This window comes from Nematostella vectensis, chromosome 11 (assembly GCF_932526225.1).
Source record: "Nematostella vectensis chromosome 11, jaNemVect1.1, whole genome shotgun sequence".
NCBI lineage: Eukaryota > Metazoa > Cnidaria > Anthozoa > Actiniaria > Edwardsiidae > Nematostella > Nematostella vectensis.
Window position 1 is genome coordinate 15,657,055 of NC_064044.1, and position 23,207 is coordinate 15,680,261.

Here is a 23,207-nt window from a genome sequence, read left to right on the forward strand (position 1 = left end):
GACGTATGAACCAGGCCTTACTTATAGTGTGTCCCATTTACTCACATTACTCGTTGTGTGTCCCATTTTCTCACATTACTCATAGTGTGTCCCATTCACTTACATTATCATAGTGTGTCCCATTTACTCACATTACTCATAGTGTGTCCCATTTACTCACATTACTCATAGTGTGTCCCATTTACTCACATTACTCATAGTGTGTCCCATTTACTCACATCACTCGTTGTGTGTCCCATTTACTCACATTACTTATAGCGTGTCCCATTTACTCACATTACTCATAGTGTACTCGTTGTGTGTCCCATTTACTTACATTACTCATAGTGTGTCCCATTTACTTACATTACTCATAGTGTGTCCCATTTACTTACATTACTCATAGTGTGTCCCATTTACTTACATTACTCATAGTGTGTCCCATTTACTCACATTACTCATAGTATGTCCCATTTACTTACCATTTACTTCCACAGGCTGTGCACAACGGCCCCCTACCCACCCCACCCACCCATGAACCTGTTCTGAGTTTTGATGAAAAAGGGAACTATACCGGGTCATATCACATGACCACACAGGCTACTCATGAATCTACAGCTGAGACAGACAACAAACTGGCACCAGAAAGTCTTCCATGTGTTCCCGTTGATAGTGGTTCTGCCATGCTAGCCCAACCAGAACCAGGCTTTGCTGCTGTACCTATGCCCAGGGCTGAGGTTGGTATATACTGTATGAGCTTGCACAGTCATTTTGTTTTAAGGGTTTTATATTTGAAATCCTAATATGTAAGGAACACAAGTTTCTAATAAGCCCACATATGTTCAACAAGTGAAATTCAGGGCCGAGAAACAGGGAGATACTCGTGTGATGTGGGGATGGGATAACAATAATTACAAATGTCCGGACTTCTGTTATCATATCTCTTTGTTTTGTCTAAAATCACAAATTTCTGGACTTCTGTTATCATATCTCTTTGTTTTGTCTAAAATAACAAATGTCCGGACTTCTATTATCATATCTCTTTGTTTTGTCTAAAATAACAAATGTCCGGACTTCTGTTATCATATCTCTTTGTTTTGTCTAAAATAACAAATGTCTGGAATTCTGTTCGGACTCCCCCTCCCTTATCAAATTCTGGATCTGCTCTTGGTGCCTGAAGCCCTATGGTGTGTTTGCCTACCGTTTTGGAAAAGGATAAAAGTCATAGATATGTGAATGCCTTTCCTTGTCAGGAGCCAGATTTGCAGTCAGCCGAACAACACCAATACTCTCAGCAAGCTCTGACCGAGGTGAGCTTGCAAATGTCATTTTGCCGTAAACACCCCTAGAAGCTGCTTCTGTGACAAACTATTGTTTTGGCTTTGAATATTAAAATGACTTATCATTTTGGAAAATCTATATACTATTTCAGGGTTATGTTTTTATTGATTTTACAGTGATTCAAGCAGATTCAGTTTGTCACTGAAATGAACATCTTATTTGCAGGGCCATAATGCTTTCAAACATTATAAGAATTACCAGTAAGGCGTTGCTGAGCCCCCAATATTTCAGTATCGTGCCCACAAATTTTTAGAGGCCTGCTACAGCACTGATATTTTTTGCGACACCACGCGTTTACTTTCCCAATATTTGTAAGGCTGTTTTACGAATAGATGTAGGCCTATTTCAAATAATCTACAGGAAGTGAAGTTTCTAGCTAAGGGATTGTTTGTGGAGGTGATCAAGGAGATGTTCTATGACATCGCTGAGGAACTCATGGAAAAGGTAAGTACATCACTCAGGGTATGGCGGTTCGATTGGCATCAATCCTATAAGGCATTTTTGACATGCCAGCGTGCATTAGACGTTAGGTTGCCTAGTTCTTACATGAAGCATCACTTGAGGTTTTGTTTTCCAGGTCCACGCGAGTCTCGCGTATTCTAATGAGCTCTCAGAAACTATCGTTGATGAGGGCGTAGCTGAATTCTCATCCGAAATTGCAGAAAACTTACTTCTCGATGAGAGAAGAAACCAGCTGTGAGTGAGAAGTTATAAACAATAAATGAATTCCCCCGCTAGTCCTCAAAGTTGACGCACAATGAATGATACAGTTGAACCACAATGCGACAACTTTATCACACATTGTGCGCTAATTGTATCACTACTATCTACAACTACAAAATCAAATGAATTCTAAATGTGCTACAAAACTGATTGTTATCCAAGTTGAAATGCATACTAACAAGACACACAAACGTTGTCTTAACACAAGGAAAGGGTTATGTCTAATCCCAAAACGAAATCAAAATATGTCACGTTAAAAAAAACATTTTGCGAAAAACATTTTAAAAAACTACGGAAAACATTTCCAAAACTTGCCCTAATTAAACCCTTAAATACCATTCTGTGACACTTCCTTACTAGGCTAGCAGCCCATGAAGCGGCGCTGAAGCAGAAGCTGATAGGAGAGGTTCACGCTGAACTGCTAGATGAGGTCGTCACCTTGGAGACGCTTAGAGTTGCCATGGAGACATACGGGTAAGGACTTTAAAGCTAATCACACCTAGTCGTGTTGCTGAATAATAAATTAGTTTCGGAAGGCAATGACACGGATAATGACGTCAAATGGTGTCCCTGATCCTAAAGGGGGCTCTTTCTAGCTCGATAATGGTTTAAGTGTTATTTGAAAAGCTGAAAGCCATCAAAATCATGTGGAATTTCCAGAATATTCATCCAGGTCTGAGTAAGCCTTGATGTCAGATAAATGCAATATTATTGTGGTTTAATTAAACGTCTAATGTGGAGCGTGGAAGTGGTACATGCACTGAAAATTGGTTCCCTATTTAGGACTTAGAAGAAGTGACCATGAAGGTTTCACTTTGATTTGAAGTGCCTCTTTGAATCCGTGGTTTCCTTAATGACATTTAGTTGGCAACTTGTCTTCTTGGTTAAGGGCGTAAAACGTAGCTCCAGCCACCATTGCAATTTGTAAAGGTTATGTTGTGGTTGGAAATTCATTTTGGTTGGAATTTTTACCAACCAGTTGGAAATTTTTCAACTAGTTAGAAATTTTACAACCAGTTGGAAATTCTCCAACCAGTGCAAAATCTGGAAGACCTCAAATGTACCAGGCATTCTTTTTTGATAAGTACGTTGGGGTTAGGGTTAGGGAATGGTTGGGTAAGACTTTGTTAAAATAAACTTCAAGTATCTTTTGGTTAGGGTTAGGGTATGGTTGGGTAAGACTTCGATTAAATAAACTTTACGTAACAAAACTGTGTAGAAGATATTTTTATTTAATTAATTGATTTGGGCGCATTTCAATGCGTCATTGATGTTGGCCTTGCAAGCAACCTCCTTCCTGTCACTTGACCATACCTTCCCGTTGGCATAGGACCATTTCTTCCGTTTTATAGTATTTTCGTCGGCAGATGACAGAACTATTGGATCATCACTAATGCGCTACTTTTTTTGCTTTAAAAATTGTTTTGCTTTTTCATACAAACCATCTTCAATGTAAAAATTGATTTCTGATTTTTTACTTTTGGTTTGGAGCTTAAATTCCGTAATCTTTTCTAGGAATAAAGCGCGGTCAACACACGGCACAACTTCCTCCGCCATGATGATGTTTCGTTCAATGACAAACTCACTGTTTTTATACCTTTTCTTTGTCGAAAATCCCATTATTTCTGAACATGAACATGAGAGTTGAATAGCATTCTTTATTCGTACAATACGCAATGGCTTTTAATACAATGTAACTTTCCTCGTTCTAGTAATGACTTTTAGAACAATTGATATGGAGAACTAATTACTATCATATTTTCCGAGTAATGACCTTTAGCACAATCGAAATGTCTAATTAATTAAAAACATTTTCTATAGGTTCTTGTTCCAGCGGTACATTTCATAAACATCGGCTTCTTCAGAAGAGAGAATGTTACACAAAATCGAGTAATTACGATGCCACGAAGAGGACTAAAAATAATTATTCAAGAGAAATAAAAGAACACTATTATTGCTCTAATTATTGTGCAGTCTTACATGTCAGTCATTCAATACCCGCTTTCGCACCTATCTTTAGTTACGTTCGACAAAAGTGCATAATTTTAGACTCCTCCGAAGCCGCCAGGTCCGAGTCACGCAGAGCTTTTACGTACGCAATTTTAGAATACGAAACATCTATTTAAGCCCTATACAGGTTCTGGCATGTTTTCAAACGTTGTAAATTCATTGTAATGGCAGCACAGTTAGTCTTTTGTGATATTTTTTGCTTTTTATCCACAAAAGTTTGCACTACGCTCGTGAAAAGATTTGGTCTCTGTTTCACGTTAATACGCATGCGTGCATTTATAACAAGCGTGACGTAAGGCGCGTCATGAATATTACAATAAAGGAAGATTTAATCGCTCATCTTTCGTCACAAGCCTTAGTGGTCAAGTGGTAAGGGCTACTGACTTCGGAGCGAAAGGTTGAGGGTTCGAATCACGGTAAGGTAAGAAAAAAATGTAAATTAGACACAGGTAACTCACTTAGTAGGGTAATGAATAAATAGATAAGTAAGAGTGTAGAAAGTAGAGTGGTGGGAGAGGAGAGAGAGAGAGGGAGAGGAGAGCAGGTGTAGGGGAGTGTTGTGTTTTGTTCTTTTAATACCCCCTAAAAATCCAAGCCCCTGTTTTATTAATGAGCCCCCAAAAATATAATCCCTTTTAGAATGACAGATAACCACAATTTGAAAAATTTCCACTGGTTTGAAAATTTTCAGCTGGTTGTAAAATTACCAACCAGTTGAAAAATTTTCAACTAGTTGAGAAAAATTTCCAACTAAGATAAATTTCCAACCACAACAGTTATTTTTATCTTTACCTGTACTTTCAGCATAGAACAAGAGGAGCAATACAAGCGATGCCAAGAGCAAGTAGTACAACAGCTTTGCCAAGACTTTCTCAAGGAGACGGTGAGGGAGGAAGTGGCTATCTTGACCAAAGAGTCTTACAGGGAGAAGAAGGCAGACAGGAAATCCTCGCTACAAAAGATCTGCCACCAAGTGATGAATATCAGGATGAAGAGATACTTCAAAAGGTGAGAAGGGGAGGGAAAGGGTGTTTGTGTGTGAAGGAGTGAGAATCAGGAATGCTTTAGGAAATGGGTTTATATTCGAGCATTCAGGGAAGGGGGTCTTTGGGTGATTTGCTGTATTATTTGCCAACCAATTTGCTTTTTGTATCGGACCAATGACTTCGCTGTATGTATTTGTCCAACCAATTCGATTTAGGTTTTGGGCCAACGACTTTGCTGCATTTATTGTTCAAACCAATTTGCTGTACGCATTGTCCAGCCAATTTTGTGTACTGTATGTATAGTACAAACCAATTTGTCCAGCCCATATGCTGTATTATTGGTTCTGTTATATGTATTGGTCCAGAAAATGTTTTGTTATATGTATTGGTCCAACCAATTTGAGGGTTGAACGTGTTACTCATTGCACTTATTTCTCTGTAGATGGTTGAAGTGTTATCATTATACTGTTTTCTCTGCAGATGGTTGAAGTGTTATCATTCCCTCATACACATCAAACATCTACTGAGGGAATTCCCGGCTCACCCTCCCCTTACCACCCCCCAGCAACAGCTAGCGCACTTAACCGGGACAAGAGGCACTGTCAGTGAGGGACCCCCTGTAAGGTGAGCTTCTTCTCCCAGTGACAGGTCTTGATTTGAATTTGGTGTGGGTTGAACTTGTATTTCCAGTCTTTTTGGTGAGACACAAAACCGAGGTCCCGTCTCCTATATTCCACCCAATCTGTCATTGCACTCAGTAGTATATGGGGAACCTGTAAAAAGTTAAATTTTTGTTTCTAGAAGTCATTCTAATGAAGCCACACTACAACTTGTTTAAACCTGGATTCATTTTAAATAACTTTGTAATCCCGTTTTCATGTGTATATGATGAATTATAATCGCTGACGGTTTACCGTACCGTGAGTACTATTGATCCTTGAAGCAGTTAAGTAATAGGCAGTTTTCTTCATGTATCAAGTTTGTTTCTGTGTTTCATACAAACTATTTTCTTCTCTCTTTCCTATGCGTTTTCTTAGGATCGATGGAAACGAAAACTGCACCAGTGAGTTATTGGCGAAGAGACAAGCTGAACTGTCCAGGCTAAGGTTTGTCAAAACTTTATCTTTTTTTTTTACCTGGTAATTTTTGGTATTTTGTAGTCTCAGGTGAGCTTGATGATCCCAAAGATTAATTGTGTTGTGCATGTCTACTTTAAGAGCCGATGTTATAAGACCGCTGGACATTCCACAACTTATCGAGGACGCAAAAGCTAACCAGCATGCATTGAGGCCCGGACCCTTCAGGAACTCAGAAGACTGGAAACTAGTTGTGTCATTCGCAGTGCCCTGTCAGCCTTTTAACCCTAACAGCATAAGCAGTTCGAAAGTGTGTGTGGACGGGGCTTTGATCAGGGAAAAGCTGAGACGTGGGACCCTTCCAGGTGTGGATGGAATACCAGCAAGCCTACAGGGAAAGGTAAAGCATTTAGTGGGTGATTCCTTTTTCTGTGTTAAAGAGGCGTATTTGGTTTGCGTATGGAGTTTTAAGTTGATTCAAGATCATCAAGAAGATGATCAAGAGAACCCTAAATGTTGTATACTTCAGGCCATCTTTCATGTTATAGTGGATACTTGGATAAATCGTGACTCGTCGTGACTGAGGTCTGATCAAGTTAAACATTGCTTAAAGTCTGATAAAGCAAAACCTCCTTATAGGCAACACTTGACTTAACCATGCTTGAAGTCTGATAAAAGATGAACCTCCTTATATCGAACGATTGGCTTGGCTTAGCCATGCTTGAGGTCTGAAAAAGTTGAATCTCCTTATATCGAACGATTGGCTTAGCCATGCTTGAGGTCTGATTAAGTTGAACCTCCTTATTTAGAACGATTTGCTTAGCCATGCTTGAGGTCTGATTAATTTGAACCTCCTTATATCGAACGATTGGCTTAGCAATGCTTGAGGTCTGATTAAGTTGAACCTCCTTTTATATAACAAACACATGACTAAACCATGCTTGAGGTCTGATAAAACAGGACCAGAGGTGTCTGTTAAATGTTGTCAGTCTTGACCAACAATAGCTAATCCAAGGTGTTGTGCAGGTAGAGGTACTTTCTCTGTACCGAGGGGAAGTTTCCCGGCAATCAAGCAGACGACACCAAGTCTGCATCAAGGTAAGAAAACGTTTAAGGGAAGGAGGTTATGAAGGCGGGAGGATGTTTATGTGGGAAATCACCCATTCTATTAGCAAACTCTTTTAGAATATCCTACATACTGGTTGCCATGTCATTATATCCGTCCCTTGCCATATAGTTATATCAGTCCCTTGCCATATAGTTATATCTGTCCCTTGCCATATCATTATATCCGCCCATTGCCATATCATTATATCGGTCCCTTGCCATATGGTTATATCCGCCCCTTGCCATATCGTTATATCCATCCCTTGCCATGTCATTATATCGGTCCCTTGCCATATCATTATATCCGCCCCTTGCCATATCATTTATCCGCCCCTTGCCATATAGTTATATCCATCCCTTGCCATGTCATTATATCCCCCCCTTGCCATATCATTATATCCATCCCTTGCCATATCATTATATCCATCCCTTGCCATATCATTATATCCATCATTTGCCATGTCATTATATCGGTCCCTTGCCATATCATTATATCCATCCCTTGCCATGTCATTATATCGGTCCCTTGCCATGTCATTATATCTGTCCCTTGCCATGTCATTATATCCATCCCTTGCCATGTCATTATATCTGTCCCTTGCCATATCATTATATCGGTCCCTTGCCATATCATTATATCGTCCCTTGCCATATCATTATATCCGCCCCTTGCCATATAGTTATATCCGCCCCTTGCCATATCATTATATCCCCCCCTTGCCATATCATTATATCCATCCCTTGCCATATCATTATTTCCCCCCTTGCCATGTCATTATATCCTCCCCTTGCCATATCATTATATCTGTCCCTTGCCATATCATTATATCTGTCCCTTGCCATATAGTTATATCTGTCTCTTGCCATGTCATTATATCTGTCCCTTGCCATATCAGTATATCTGTCCCTTGCCATATCGTTATATCGGTCCCTTGCCATATCATTATATCCCCCCCTTGCCATGTCATTATATCCTCCCCTTGCCATATCATTATATCTGTCCCTTGCCATATCATTATATCAGTCCCTTGCCATATCATTATATCCGTCCCTTGCCATATCATTATATCGGTCCCTTGCCATGTCATTATATCCCCCCTTGCCATATCATTATATCCATCCCTTGCCATGTCATTATATCGGTCCCTTGCCATATCATCATATCTGTCCCTTGCCATATCATTATATCCATCCCTTGCCATGTTATTATATCTGTCCCTTGCCATATCGTCATTTCTGTCCCTTGCCATATCATTATATACATCCCTTGCCATATCATTATATCCCCCCCTTGCCATGTCATTATATCCATCCCTTGCCATATCATTATATCGGTCCCTTGCCATATCATTATATCCGTCCCTTGCCATATCGTTATATCCGCCCCTTGCCATATTATTATATCCATCCCTTGCCATATCATTATATCCATCCCTTGCCATATCATTATATCCGCCCCTTGTCATATCGTTATATCCGCCCCTTGCCATGTCATTATATCCGCCCCTTGCCATATCGTTATATCCGCCCCTTGCCATATCGTTATATCCATCCCTTGCCATGTCATTATATCCATCCCTTGCCATATCATTATATCTGTCCCTCGCCATATTATTTTATCGGTCCCTTGCCATGTCATTATATCGGTCCCTTGCCATATCATTATATCCGCCCCTTGCCATATCATTATATCCGCCCCTTGCCATATAGTTATATCCGTCCCTTGCCATATAGTTATATCTGTCCCTTGCCATATCGTTATATCTGTCCCTTGCCATGTCATTATATCGGTCCCTTGCCATATCGTTATATCCGCCCCTTGCCATGTCATTATATCGGTCCCTTGCCATATCGTTATATCAGTCCCTTGCCATATCATTATATCGGTCCCTTGCCATATCGTTATAACATTTATAACGTAAGATCGTGCATTGTTCTACGGGCTTTGTCTAAAAACTTTTTTTTTTACTCCATTGCAGGCATACCATGGAACTCCATCCCATGCCGACTCGACTGAGCTGATGACGTCACGCCAGCTGCAAGGAGCATGTGCAATAGCCGTTGTGTTCACATCTGATGACCTCGATTCATCCAATAGAATTCAAGTAAGTGCTGCATCTCTGCTTTTCAACCTCATTTACCTGGACAAAGTCAGATTGTGTACAAAATATTGTATCAATTCAGATTTAAACCAACCTCATTAACCTGAGCAATGTGAGGGAATATAAGTAATAGCGTACCTGGCTAAATCTATATACTAGTTGACCGCGCGCGAGTGTTTACTTGTTTTTTCAGCTTTTTGGAAAATTGATTCGTTTTCTCGTAACAATTTGAAAAATCCATAATCTTATAACAAAAACTTTCTAATTCGGCACGAATGTTTATAGGAAAGTCGACTGGGGAAGCTACGATCTTTCGAAATACACGGGAGGAAAACAAATTTGGATTGAAATAGACATTATTTTCTTCTAGTTCAATGATATTAAATAATGCAGCTGTGATCAATAGAGCTGTCATTCATCGTGCCCTTTGTCTTGTAGACCTTGGTTGCATTGTTTATCACGAAAATGCTTCCACTATTTCTACACGTTGTGACCTTCTACTATAAGTGCATGTTATGACGTTTTTTCCAGGAATTACGCATGAGTATTAGCAGATTACTTCAGAGCAAACCGGTTTTACCTGCTATCCCAGTTTTACTCCTAATGGTAGAAAACACCGCTATAAAGAACATGATTAGCGACGGTGAGTTGGACTCTTTCTCCACATCGAATGCATGTCAAACATGTATATTCCTTCGTTCAAATGTTCTTTGGGATACATGGACGAGCTCGAGATTATTCAAAATGTCTGAAAGGAGAAAGAATGAGGTAGGCGGTATCGGCGGGCCCACCTATGTACCTAAATCCTTATTATGAGAACCACTAAGATTCATGTGAGATTCTTGATAACCACTAAGATTCATGTGAGATTCTTGATAACCACTAAGATTCATGTGAGATTCTTGATAACCACTAAGATTCATGTGAGATTCTTGATAACCACTAAGATTCATGTGAGATTCTTGATAACCACTAAGATTCATGTGAGATTCTTGATAACCACTAAGATTCATGTGAGATTCTTGATAACCACTAAGATTCATGTGAGATTCTTGATAACCACTAAGATTCATGTGAGATTCTTGATAACCACTAAGATTCATGTGAGATTCTTGATAACCACTAAGATTCATGTGAGATTCTTGATAACCACTAAGATTCATGTGAGATTCTTGATAACCACTAAGATTCATGTGAGATTCTTGATAACCACTAAGATTCATGTGAGATTCTTGATAACCACTAAGATTCATGTGAGATTCTTGATAACCACTAAGATTCATGTGAGATTCTTGATAACCACTAAGATTCATGTGAGATTCTTGATAACCACTAAGATTCATGTGAGATTCTTGATAACCACTAAGATTCATGTGAGATTCTTGATAACCACTAAGATTCATGTGAGATTCTTGATAACCACTAAGATTCATGTGAGATTCTTGATAACCACTAAGATTCATGTGAGATTCTTGATAACCACTAAGATTCATGTGAGATTCTTGATAACCACTAAGATTCATGTGAGATTCTTGATAACCACTAAGATTCATGTGAGATTCTTGATAACCACTAAGATTCATGTGAGATTCTTGATAACCACTAAGATTCATGTGAGATTCTTGATAACCACTAAGATTCATGTGAGATTCTTGATAACCACTAAGATTCATGTGAGATTCTTGATAACCACTAAGATTCATGTGAGATTCTTGATAACCACTAAGATTCATGTGAGATTCTTGATAACCACTAAGATTCATGTGAGGTTCTTGATAACCACTAAGATTCATGTGAGATTCTTGATAACCACTAAGATTCATGTGAGATTCTTGATAACCACTAAGATTCATGTGAGATTCTTGATAACCACTAAGATTCATGTGAGATTCTTGATAACCACTAAGATTCATGTGAGATTCTTGATAACCACTAAGATTCATGTGAGATTCTTGATAACCACTAAGATTCATGTGAGATTCTTGATAACCACTAAGATTCATGTGAGATTCTTGATAACCACTAAGATTCATGTGAGATTCTTGATAACCACTAAGATTCATGTGAGATTCTTGATAACCACTAAGATTCATGTGAGATTCTTGATAACCACTAAGATTCATGTGAGATTCTTGATAACCACTAAGATTCATGTGAGATTCTTGATAACCACTAAGATTCATGTGAGATTCTTGATAACCACTAAGATTCATGTGAGATTCTTGATAACCACTAAGATTCATGTGAGATTCTTGATAACCACTAAGATTCATGTGAGATTCTTGATAACCACTAAGATTCATGTGAGATTCTTGATAACCACTAAGATTCATGTGAGATTCTTGATAACCACTAAGATTCATGTGAGGTTCTTGATAACCACTAAGATTCATGTGAGGTTCTTGATAACCACTAAGATTCATGTGAGATTCTTGATAACCATAAGATTCATGTGAGATTCTTGATAACCACTAAGATTAATGTGAGATTCTTGATAACCACTAAGATTCATGTGAGGTTCTTGATAACCACTAAGATTCATGTGAGATTCTTGATAACCACTAAGATTCATGTGAGGTTCTTGATAACCACTAAGATTCATGTGAGATTCTTGATAACCACTAAGATTCATGTGAGGTTCTTGATAACCACTAAGATTCATGTGAGATTCTTGATAACCACTAAGATTCATGTGAGATTCTTGATAATCACTAAGATTCATGTGAGATTCTTGATAACCACTAAGATTCATGTGAGATTCTTGATAACCACTAAGATTCATGTGAGATTCTTGATAACCACTAAGATTCATGTGAGATTCTTGATAACCACTAAGATTCATGTGAGATTCTTGATAACCACTAAGATTCATGTGAGATTCTTGATAACCACTAAGATTCATGTGAGATTCTTGATAACCACTAAGATTCATGTGAGATTCTTGAAAACCACTAAGATTCATGTGAGATTCTTGATAACCACTAAGATTCATGTGAGATTCTTGATAACCACTAAGATTCATGTGAGATTCTTGATAACCACTAAGATTCATGTGAGATTCTTGATAACCACTAAGATTCATGTGAGATTCTTGATAACCACTAAGATTCATGTGAGATTCTTGATAACCACTAAGATTCATGTGAGATTCTTGATAACCACTAAGATTCATGTGAGATTCTTGATAACCACTAAGATTCATGTGAGATTCTTGATAACCACTAAGATTCATGTGAGAATCTTGATAACCACTAAGATTCATGTGAGATTCTTGATAACCACTAAGATTCATGTGAGATTCTTGATAACCACTAAGATTCATGTGAGGTTCTTGATAACCACTAAGATTCATGTGAGGTTCTTGATAACCACTAAGATTCATGTGAGATTCTTGATAACCACTAAGATTCATGTGAGGTTCTTGATAACCACTAAGATTCATGTGAGATTCTTGATAACCACTAAGATTCATGTGAGGTTCTTGATAACCACTAAGATTCATGTGAGATTCTTGATAACCACTAAGATTCATGTGAGGTTCTTGATAACCACTAAGATTCATGTGAGATTCTTGATAACCACTAAGATTCATGTGAGGTTCTTGATAACCACTAAGATTCATGTGAGATTCTTGATAACCACTAAGATTCATGTGAGGTTCTTGATAACCACTAAGATTCATGTGAGGTTCTTGATAACCACTAAGATTCATGTGAGATTCTTGATAACCACTAAGATTCATGTGAGATTCTTGATAACCACTAAGATTCATGTGAGATTCTTGATAACCACTAAGATTCATGTGAGATTCTTGATAACCACTAAGATTCATGTGAGATTCTTGATAACCACTAAGATTCATGTGAGATTCTTGATAACCACTAAGATTCATGTGAGATTCTTGATAACCACTAAGATTCATGTGAGGTTCTTGATAACCACTAAGATTCATGTGAGATTCTTGATAACCACTAAGATTCATGTGAGATTCTTGATAACCACTAAGATTCATGTGAGATTCTTGATAACCACTAAGATTCATGTGAGATTCTTGATAACCACTAAGATTCATGTGAGATTCTTGATAACCACTAAGATTCATGTGAGATTCTTGATAACCACTAAGATTCATGTGAGATTCTTGAGGTCGTCTTCCCGTCTCCTCTAATTACGGTTTGTTGAGTAAAACGTGGCCCACGAAAAACTCATGACATTACCCCTTTAAGCTATAGACATATGTTAGACTATCTAGGCCATCTTCCTTTTCTCCTCTAATGGCTAGCAATCATCTTTTCTGTAATGTTGGGTTGCTGAGTAAAACATGGCCTACGGAAAACCCATGACATTGTACCTTTAAACGATAGATATATGTTAGACTATTTTCCACCCCCTACTAAGGCCATCAGCATTTTTTTGCAGATTCAATCTCAGCCATGCTCGGTAAAGATGAGTTGGTTGCGAGTGGCCTGGTGACAAGGATCCGAATCCACAGGGTTCCCAGAGTGACAGACTTCCATAATATGGATCACGTGGTATGATATCACATGAAGCTTCCGGTGCAACGACGGATAGGTTATCCTTCTCAGAGATATACAATGATGACGAAAGGGGGTGGGGACGGGAAGGGTGACTCCAACGTATTTTTGGGGGTTTAAATTTTGATCCTCGCTATTTTATTTAGGTTATAAAGTCAAGGAATAAATAGTTGTCGGTTTTGGTGATACTAGGGGGTCTGGTAACTAGTTGAGTCTTCCACGTCCTGTTTTTTTCATATATATATTTACAAACAACCCGTACATAGAATAAAATAAATACTTAAGGAAATAATCGAGGAAACAGCATATACCCACAATATTTCGGCTTTTTTTTAGATAGTGAAACTTCCATTAGTGGTTTCCACTCCAGAAGGAAGACACGTCTGTTTGAGTTATTCGTCCGTTGTATAGAACGGCTATACAATGTTTGGTTTTATTATGCCAGGATGTCTTGTAAGTTCTGTGTTTTGTTAGCTTCAGGGCGGATTATCCTGGCTGATTCAGCACTCGTTATCGTTATTCGACATCAAGCAAGATTCGCTGAAGAATTTCACGGAAGAGGGTATGTAGAAAAGGTCCAGGTTGTCTTAAGGTAGAATCTCAGCACTTTATTGTCTTCTTATGCGCCTTCCCAAATCTTTGATTACAAAAGATTAGGAAATCAAAAGGGCTGTTCTTTCTACGCAATTTTCATGGGACAGAAAGGAACTGTTACTGGACAAGTATTCGGGTTCGAGGGGGAAGGGGAAATGGGGGGGGATGGTAGGGGTTCAGTCGTGTGTTGGGGTGTGGGCGGGCTAGTACAGTGTGTTGCCCGCGTAGCTGGGCAACCATGGATAGATGTTTCGTCCTCATTAAGACTCGTCAGCATGACATAGCTGTTTAAATTTAGCCCAAGAATTGATTTATGTACTGTTTCAGAAAAAACAACACGCATCCCTGTATTGGGTTACAAGGAAAACTTAATGAAATTTATAACCATATTTGGTTATAAGGAAAATTTATGACTGCTTTTGTGTGTTCTCAGGTCTTCAAAAGTATTTCTTCTCTTCTCTCTACGATGACATCGCTATGAGGAAAAAAGCAGGCCTTGGTGAACAGGTATTAGCCATAATGGGGCATGGAGGAGTGGCAAACCTCTACAAAGAAAACATCTACGAAGCCAAAAAGGGGGGGGGGGGGGGAACATAAAAAGAGTTATATCCCACTTTGTGTTTTTTATTTCTGTCTGCATTGCGGGGGAAAAAAAGATCGGTATCAAAAAACGTGCGAAAGGCAAGAAAACAGGCATCCATGAAAGCGTCCCGATATTTTAGGCGTCACGGTATTCTCTAAAAGCTATGTAAACTGACAAAAAAGTACAAACTTTTATGCAGATCTTTGTTGTAGGCTGTCGTTTACACCTATTTCACAAAAGGTTGTCAGTGCAAATGGCGAATGGCAAATGGTAAATGACTTATGGGTACTAGTTATTTGTAAACTTAAAGGTGTTAAATAAAGTCCAGCAATGTCAGAGCCAAGCATTGGTGACCTTTAACGGATGTTTGTTTTGATTTATCGCCATTCTTCGAGACGCATGGTTACTTTCGGTCGTAGAACTGCCATATGCCAATCGCCATTTGCCATTTGCACTGACAACCTTTATTGAAATGGGTGTATACTGTATAAATGTACATACTGTATATATGTATATAGGTGTATACTGTATATATGGACTAAAATTTAACTGCTCTCATCCATAGTGCCCTGAGCCAGTGGTATCACTCTATAATGCTACTGTCAATCACCTGGCTGCTGTTGTCTCATCACCCGGACTAGGTCACGTGTCCTGGCCGGCTCCTGAATTCACTGCTGACCATTCTGCGGACTCACCCTCTCTCGAGTGGAACTCCCCATCTCATCTTGCCACACTCAGGGATTACGTCACAGACCTGATGCTACCAGACCCACCCCCAGGGGCTGACGATGGTAAGAGCTGATTTGAGTAATGCTCCTTGTAAGAACCACATGACCTAAGTGCACGGTATGTCAAAAATGTCTTTGTTAATACTAGACATTTGATTGGCCAAGAATTGGCAGACTTTAAATATGATTTTGCTTACCTTTTTTTGAAATTTAAGTTTGTAATTTTATGTAATATGGCTTATTAGATAAATCTGATGTGGGGAACATTGTTGAAAAAAACCTATTGTTCTCGCTTCTGATTGATTCACAAGAAACGATCCCCAAAAGTTCCCCAACTGATCCCGGGACCGGAAACGATCCCCAGGAGTCCCCGAAATGAACCCCACGGAATTGCGGTAATGGACAAACAAAAGGAATGTGGAAGGATTGTCTTTCAGTTTTAAAAACATATGAAACATTTTAGCGTTATTTGTGTTACTACCAGGAAATTTACATTAGCTAAAACCATAGTATTAAGATTTTAATATACGACTGCGCGGGAAATACAGTGGTTGAGTCAGAAATTGGGGTTAAATAACAATTTCCGCGATAGTAATTTGAAGAACCAGGCGCGAATAAATCATTTATACACCAAGCCATTAAAGAAAGTCCCCACAGATAAGATATGCTGCTTTCCGTAGAAAGCGAAAGGTTATTTTTTTTGTATGTTTGTTTGTATTCGGTGAATGAAAGACCTATCATGAGATCATGCAGGGGTGTACGGCCGACTAAATGAAGGAAATTCAAAACTCACATATTGCTTTCAACAAAAGCCACATCTGTTAATATTTTGCAACGGTTGTAAAAGGGTTGTTCGAGTTTATTACTCAGTGTGCTTTTGTCATTCCATCTTCTCGGCCAAATGGGCTGCCTAAAATGTGTCGGTAAATATTCGCTCGTGTGAACATGGATTTCGCAGTGAAATACACGCTTGGTTGTCAAATGAATATATATTTTTAGGGGTGAAGTTTACCGCAAACGACTTTATAGTGTCAGAGTCATGTGTCGGAACTTCAAATGTTTAGAGTGGTGGAGAGGTCAAAAGTTTGGTTGTTCTGAGCAAGGCTGTGCTGTGTTTATGTTGTATTCCTTTCAGAAACAATTAAAAATTGTGTATTTGTTTTGGACTTTGTTTATGCGTTTACCGCCGTGGCAATGTAATGAATGTAAGTATTGTATTGGAATTTAATGAACGTTGTTTAGAAATTGAGTCGCTGTAAACCCTTAATTATGCTTTAAGAATTCTTCTGCTTCCCTTTGTCCATTACCGCAATTCTTTGGGGTTCATCCTGGGGATCGTTTCGGGTCCCGGCATCAGTTGAGGAACGTTTGGGCATCGTTTCGAGTCCTGGGATCATTACCGCAAACGTATTTTTTTAAGATTCTTTACAAAATCGATGGTGGAGGATAACCTTAAATGTGCCTTTTTTGGTCAGATATTGGTTATATACTAGGCCTATTGCGTGACTTACCACTAGGCCTATTGCGTGACTTACCACTAGGCCTATTGCATGACTTACCACTAGGCCTATTGCATGACTTACCGCTAGGCCTATTGCATGACTTACCGCTAGGCCTATTGCGTGACTTACCACTAGGCCTATTGCATGACTTACCACTAGGCCTATTGCGTGACTTACCGCTAGTCCTATTGCGTGACTTACCACTAGTCCTATTGCATGACTTACCACTAGGCCTATTGCATGACTTACCGCTAGGCCTATTGCGTGACTTACCACTAGGCCTATTGCGTGACTTACCGCTAGGCCTATTGCATGACTTACCACTAGGCCTATTGCGTGACTTACCGCTAGTCCTATTGCGTGACTTACCACTAGTCCTATTGCATGACTTACCACTAGGCCTATTGCATGACTTACCGCTAGGCCTATTGCGTGACTTACCACTAGGCCTATTGCGTGACTTACCACTAGGCCTATTGCGTGACTTACCGCTAGGCCTATTGCGTGACTTACCACTAGGCCTATTGCGTGACTTACCACTAGGCCTATTGCATGACTTACCACTAGGCCTATTGCGTGACTTACCACTAGGCCTTTTGCGTGACTTACCACTAGGCCTATTGCGTGACTGAGTAGTAGTAGTAGTAGGCAGTCTTCGGACAGTCAGTGTCCATGACATCAGCGCGATGAACGTTGGCATTTCTTTCCATGACTAAAAAGCCCGATGCGCGAAGCACATGTGCGACCACATGAACGACAAACGAGGACAGACGTCTGAGATGGGTTTGATCCAGTTCGAGTTTCGGATGCCTTTCTCCTCTGCCTTCTCTCTTCGGCCTCTCTTTTCAGCTCTAACTCCCCTGAGTTGAGTGCGGCAGCACATTCAGACCTCCATCTGCTGCGATCCTCGGCAAGCTTCTCCCAGTTGTCCACGTCGAGGCCGATTGCGAGCATATCACGCTTGCATGAGTCCTTGAAGCGGAGCTTCGGGCGTCCTACAGGTCTTGATCCGTGTGCAAGTTCGCCGTAAAGAAGATCTTTGGGAATACGGCCATTTTCCATTCGACAAACGTGGCCTAGCCACCTCAACCTGCGTTGACGAAGTAGGGTAAAAAGCGTCGGTAAACCTGATCTTTCGAGGACCTCGTTATTCGTAACTTTATCCGACCAATGGATACCGAGGATGCGGCGAAGACATCGCATATGGAAGGTATTTAATCGCTTCTCCTGCCGCGCGTAGGTGGTCCAAGATTCGCTTCCGTATAGGAGAGTATTCAAAATGCAGGCGCGATATACGGTGATCTTCGTCGAGATGGTAAGTTTCTTGTTCTCCCACACTCGAGAGGAAAGCTTTGTCATTGTTGTCACTGCTTTACCGATTCTTTTGCCGAGTTCGACATCGAGGCATCCGTTGGCGGAGGTGGTGGAGCCAAGGTAGGTAAACTGAGGAACAACATCTAGGGTGAAGTCGTTGATGGTAAAAGTAGGCGCAATTTCAGAGCCTAGGTGCATCACTTTCGTCTTCTTAAGGCTGATTGCAAGACTGAAGTCCGCACAAGCGTTCGAGAAACGGTCCAAAAGGGACTGTAGCTCACTCTCACTGTGTGCAACCAAAGCAGCATCGTCGTTGCGTGACTTACCACTAGGCCTATTGCGTGACTTACCACTAGGCCTATTGCGTGACTTACCACTATATTGATTGCGCCTTTGGATGGGTGGCTCTTACCAGGAAAAATACTCATCGCTAGTGTGTCTGTCTATTTTGCTTAAAAATGTGAAAGTGGTCCGTAAATAAGTACAATAACCTCATAGGCTGTATACTCTACGTAAATTGAAGAAGCCTTGTCGGACTGAAAACATATAACCAGTAGAAAAAATTAGTTAGCTCTGCTTTATCTTCAACCCCTCGGGTATGTTCGACTAGTTATTATTAGAATTTAGCAACCAAACAGATATATTTTTTTCGTAATTCCATTATTAAACAATGCAAATTATAAATAATATAAGGTTGTCCAGGCGTTTGAATTTTTTGTGGATTGAGAATTCCCATCTTGCTTTAGTGCGTATTTTACCACATGCTGTAAGCCTTTGCATTTATGTATCTGAGACTTTTTATGGAATTTTTGTCTTGTCAATGTAAATGTATTTCGAAGGGTTGTTAATTAGTTACCATGGACTTGGACGTGTAACCATGTGAACATGAGACCAATAGTAACATTCCAGTATGCACAAGTGTTAATAAAAGTCTGAGTTATTTGCTGTTTTTTTTTTCAGGCACCTGGGAGTCGGAATGTGCGCTTTGTCTCGAATACGTGAAAACTATCCCGTCATGCACCTGTGGACTTGTGATGAGGTAAACGAAACATTGTGTTATTATTGTTTAGGGGCACGTAAGTACGTGATTTTGTAAGAACGTAAGTACGTGATTTTGTAAGCACGTGAGTATGTGATTTTGTGAGTGCGTGAGAATGCGATTTTGTAAGCACGTGAGATTAGTTACCATGGACTTGGACGTGTAACCATGTAAACATAAGACCAATAGCACCATTCCAGTACGCATAAGTGTTAATAGAAGTCTGAGTGATTTGCTGTTATATTTTTTGTAAGTACCTGAGTACGTGGTATTGTAAGAACGTGAATATGCGATTTTGTGAGTGCGTGAGTATGCGATTTTGTGAGTGCGTGAGATTATCTAAGGCATGCTACATGCGATATATATTCTAGTTTTTCCAGGCTTTTACCGCTTGCTTTTACAGATCTCGTCCGAATATTATCTGACCTTATTTTCAAAAATCCAATCTTTCTGATTGTTTCAGAATCAGAAACATTCTTAACCGGAAGCTGAGATCTATGCAAGCCATCGACTTCCTGTCCAGTTCTCGTCAGCTTAGCGCGTCCGAGGTGCCTTGGACCCAGGTGATAGAAGCCTGCATCTCTACAGTGGTAACGTTATTACACTCCAACCCAGTCCTCTCCGAGACAAGTGTCTTCTATTTGCCAACTGAGCTTGCGCTGTTTGAGCAGCCGCTGGATTGGCGTGATTGCGTGGGCTCGTCGAAGCAGGATCGATGCAAGGAGCTTTATAAGTCCAGGTGAGATTAATGAGTAGCAGTGAAACCACAGTGGAACTCAACTGTGACCGTGGAAGTTAGAAAATAAGAATTCGCCCTCTCAACAGAACGCTCAAAACACAAGAAAAAAAAGATCAGCAAACACAACTCAAGACACAAATAGATACCTTTATTCCGATCCCCCAGGTTCATTTCCATGGCCTCAAAACACAATGTCCACTCCTTCAAGGCTTCTGGAAGCCATGAAACATCTTGCCGCCATAAAACATTGCAAAGCAAATTATGGGATATCTGGGTTTTTTTTAAATTTTTTAATAAAGGGTAAAGAAGGCTGTCAAATTTTATCGATGTCAAAAGTAATTTGTAGTTGATGTACCGCTTTATACAGCCTCCATTATATATCCCTGATGTTTTCACTTTACACTTATAAAATAGAGGTCTCGAAAATATGGCGCTGGTTCATTGCTTTTGCGATTATAACAAAGCTAATGACGACACGTCATCAGTTTACAGACGGCTAGCCCCGCCAAGCGAGAGTCAATGCTACACCAATCCGTGATGTCGGTGGACCAAGAAATGCACTCGATCTGTGGTAAGAGCCCCCCTCCCCCCTCAGAGATAATTCTGGCATGTACCATTCACGTGGTCTTTGGTAGACTACGATAAAGTCAAATGCAGCAATTAAAGTTCGAATTGTTTCTTAGCTTGTCGATGTTGTTGGTTTAGTGCGTATTTGCTGATGTGACCTTGACCTGCTTTACCGCCGCCTGGTGCTTCTCGGCGCTCTCTTATTGGTCAGCGGTTTAACGGAGATGGTCAAACGGCCGCCGCAGCTGCTTCCGTCACCAGTCGCGACTTTGACACGAAAAACACAAAAATTGCAAATGAGATGTCCATTTTAGTAGCGAAGTAAACCCACTTAAAGTGCCCGTAGCATCAACTCTTAATTTCCGACTTGCTCATATCATATGTTTTTGTTATTTTTCTAACTGCTTGTGTTTGATTTTTCTTAGAAAAGTCCTTAGTATCAGCACTGAGCCCAGTCCTAACTATACCACAGGAAGACCATGGATCTCTCCACGATCTTCAGCAGAGGCTGAGCGCTGTCTTGTGGCATGAGCGACAGGAGTCCAATAAGTAAGTTGGGTTGCCTGTGCATCGAGTCTAGTGTGGGTGGGTTGACCGTGGATCGAACTAAGTGTGCTTGGGTTGTCTGTTGGTCGAGTCTAGTGTGAGTGAATTCTCGGAGGATCGAGTCTAGTTATGGTGGGTTGTCGGTGGACCGAGTCTAGTTATGGTGGGTTGTCAGTGGATCGAGTCTAGATATGGTGGGTTGTCAGTGGATCGAGTCTAGTGTGGTTGGGTTGTCTGTGGATCGAGTCTAGATATGGTGGGTTGTCTGTGGATCGAGTCTAGTTATGGTCGGTTGTCTGTGGATCGAGTCTAGATATGGTGGGTTGTCTGTGGATCGAGTCTAGTGTGGGTGAGTTGTCTGTGGATCGAGTCTAGATATGGTGGGTTGTCTGTGGATCGAGTCTAGTGTGGGCGGGTTGTCAGTAGATCGAGTCTAGATATGATGGGTTGTCTGTGGATCGAGTCTAGTGTGGGTGAGTTGTCAGTGGATCGAGTCTAGTGGGTTGTCTGTGGATCGAGTCTAGTGTGGGTGGGTTGTCTGTGGATCGAGTCTAGATATGGTGGGTTGTCGTTGGATCGAGTCTAGTGTGGTTGGGTTGTCTGTGGATCAAGCTTAGTGGGGGTGGGTTGCCTGTTCATAGAGTCTAGTGTGGGTGGGTTGTCTGTGGATCGAGTTAAGTGTGGTTGGGTTGTCTGTGGATCGAGTGTAGTGTGGTTGGGTTGTCTGTGGATCGAGTGTGGTGTACGTGGGCTGCCTTACTAATGAAAAGAAATGCGGAGAAACCCTGAATGGATCTTGACGCGGATTCCATTCCAGTCTTATATTATTACTAAAACTTGTTTTTTTATTTCAGTTTCGAACATATGTTGCAATGCCTGGTTGGCGAAGAGTCTGTCACGGATAGTGTAACGCAATACCTCACACAATCAAAGAAACGCAAGGCCGAAAGTCTTATCGAGGTAAGGAACGACTTCACGTAATCTAGACTAGGTGTGACGCAATTCGTCACGCAGTCTAACGAACGCATTTTCTGTGTCCCAATGTCTTTTTTGAGATAGTCGAGCATTGCACAAAAAGTATTCAGATACGATAAACAGATTATTATTTTTTTTAACTGAATAAAATAAAAGTGTTAATAATAGACTAGATATTCTAGATGTTGTCAAAAAGCCGTATTTGCTATATGTGCGCAAAGCCGTATGTGATTTCTCCACCGCTTGTCTAGTCACTGCATGGCATGCTCTAACGGCTAATGATGTGCAGTCTTAATTGATAGAAAAACTCCTACAATAAAACGGCTTAACCATATTGCTAAAGCATATAATATTCTACGGGTGATAAAACCGAATATCAAGGCTCAAATATTAATTCGACCAATATCAACAGCCCCATTTAAATATAAAAATCCCTCCAAATCAAGAGTTTTATCCAGGATACAAATGCAGAATAAAAGGCAAAATGGCCTTAAACATGCTTGTTTGTGCTTCGCAGTTTCAAGGTACAAAGTCCAGTCGTCACCGGACAGACGGTTTGATTTCGGGATTACCGGACAGACGTCACGAGACAATAGAGACACGCCTCTCGCAGCTCCAGGAAAGCATCAGGGATGAAAGGTATGTGCAATGAGCGCATGCGCGACTTGTGTGTTCGCCATATTTTCCAGCCATAAGTAGCTCACATTAAAAACGACACAATGAGCGACTAGTGCCTGGTGGCGTGGCGGGTTACCTGTGGT

General features: G+C 40.3%; 1 protein-coding gene across 1 annotated transcript in view; it reads left to right on the forward strand.

Moving 5' to 3' along the window:
* Positions 1 to 23,207, forward strand: part of LOC5502457 (germinal-center associated nuclear protein) — a 46,809-nt gene that overhangs the window by 21,437 nt on the left and 2,165 nt on the right. Inside the window, exons 19-40 of the mRNA XM_048734050.1 lie at positions 477 to 716; positions 1,233 to 1,289; positions 1,681 to 1,764; positions 1,898 to 2,016; positions 2,404 to 2,517; positions 4,858 to 5,061; positions 5,520 to 5,663; positions 6,077 to 6,145; positions 6,257 to 6,515; positions 7,142 to 7,213; positions 9,202 to 9,327; positions 9,856 to 9,967; positions 13,744 to 13,856; positions 14,334 to 14,421; positions 14,887 to 14,960; positions 15,602 to 15,827; positions 19,541 to 19,619; positions 20,083 to 20,358; positions 20,844 to 20,929; positions 21,351 to 21,474; positions 22,326 to 22,431; positions 22,964 to 23,085. Of these exons, the coding sequence (XP_048590007.1) occupies positions 477 to 716; positions 1,233 to 1,289; positions 1,681 to 1,764; positions 1,898 to 2,016; positions 2,404 to 2,517; positions 4,858 to 5,061; positions 5,520 to 5,663; positions 6,077 to 6,145; positions 6,257 to 6,515; positions 7,142 to 7,213; positions 9,202 to 9,327; positions 9,856 to 9,967; positions 13,744 to 13,856; positions 14,334 to 14,421; positions 14,887 to 14,960; positions 15,602 to 15,827; positions 19,541 to 19,619; positions 20,083 to 20,358; positions 20,844 to 20,929; positions 21,351 to 21,474; positions 22,326 to 22,431; positions 22,964 to 23,085 (2,894 nt within the window). The remainder of the gene's footprint in view (positions 1 to 476; positions 717 to 1,232; positions 1,290 to 1,680; positions 1,765 to 1,897; positions 2,017 to 2,403; positions 2,518 to 4,857; positions 5,062 to 5,519; positions 5,664 to 6,076; positions 6,146 to 6,256; positions 6,516 to 7,141; positions 7,214 to 9,201; positions 9,328 to 9,855; positions 9,968 to 13,743; positions 13,857 to 14,333; positions 14,422 to 14,886; positions 14,961 to 15,601; positions 15,828 to 19,540; positions 19,620 to 20,082; positions 20,359 to 20,843; positions 20,930 to 21,350; positions 21,475 to 22,325; positions 22,432 to 22,963; positions 23,086 to 23,207) is intronic.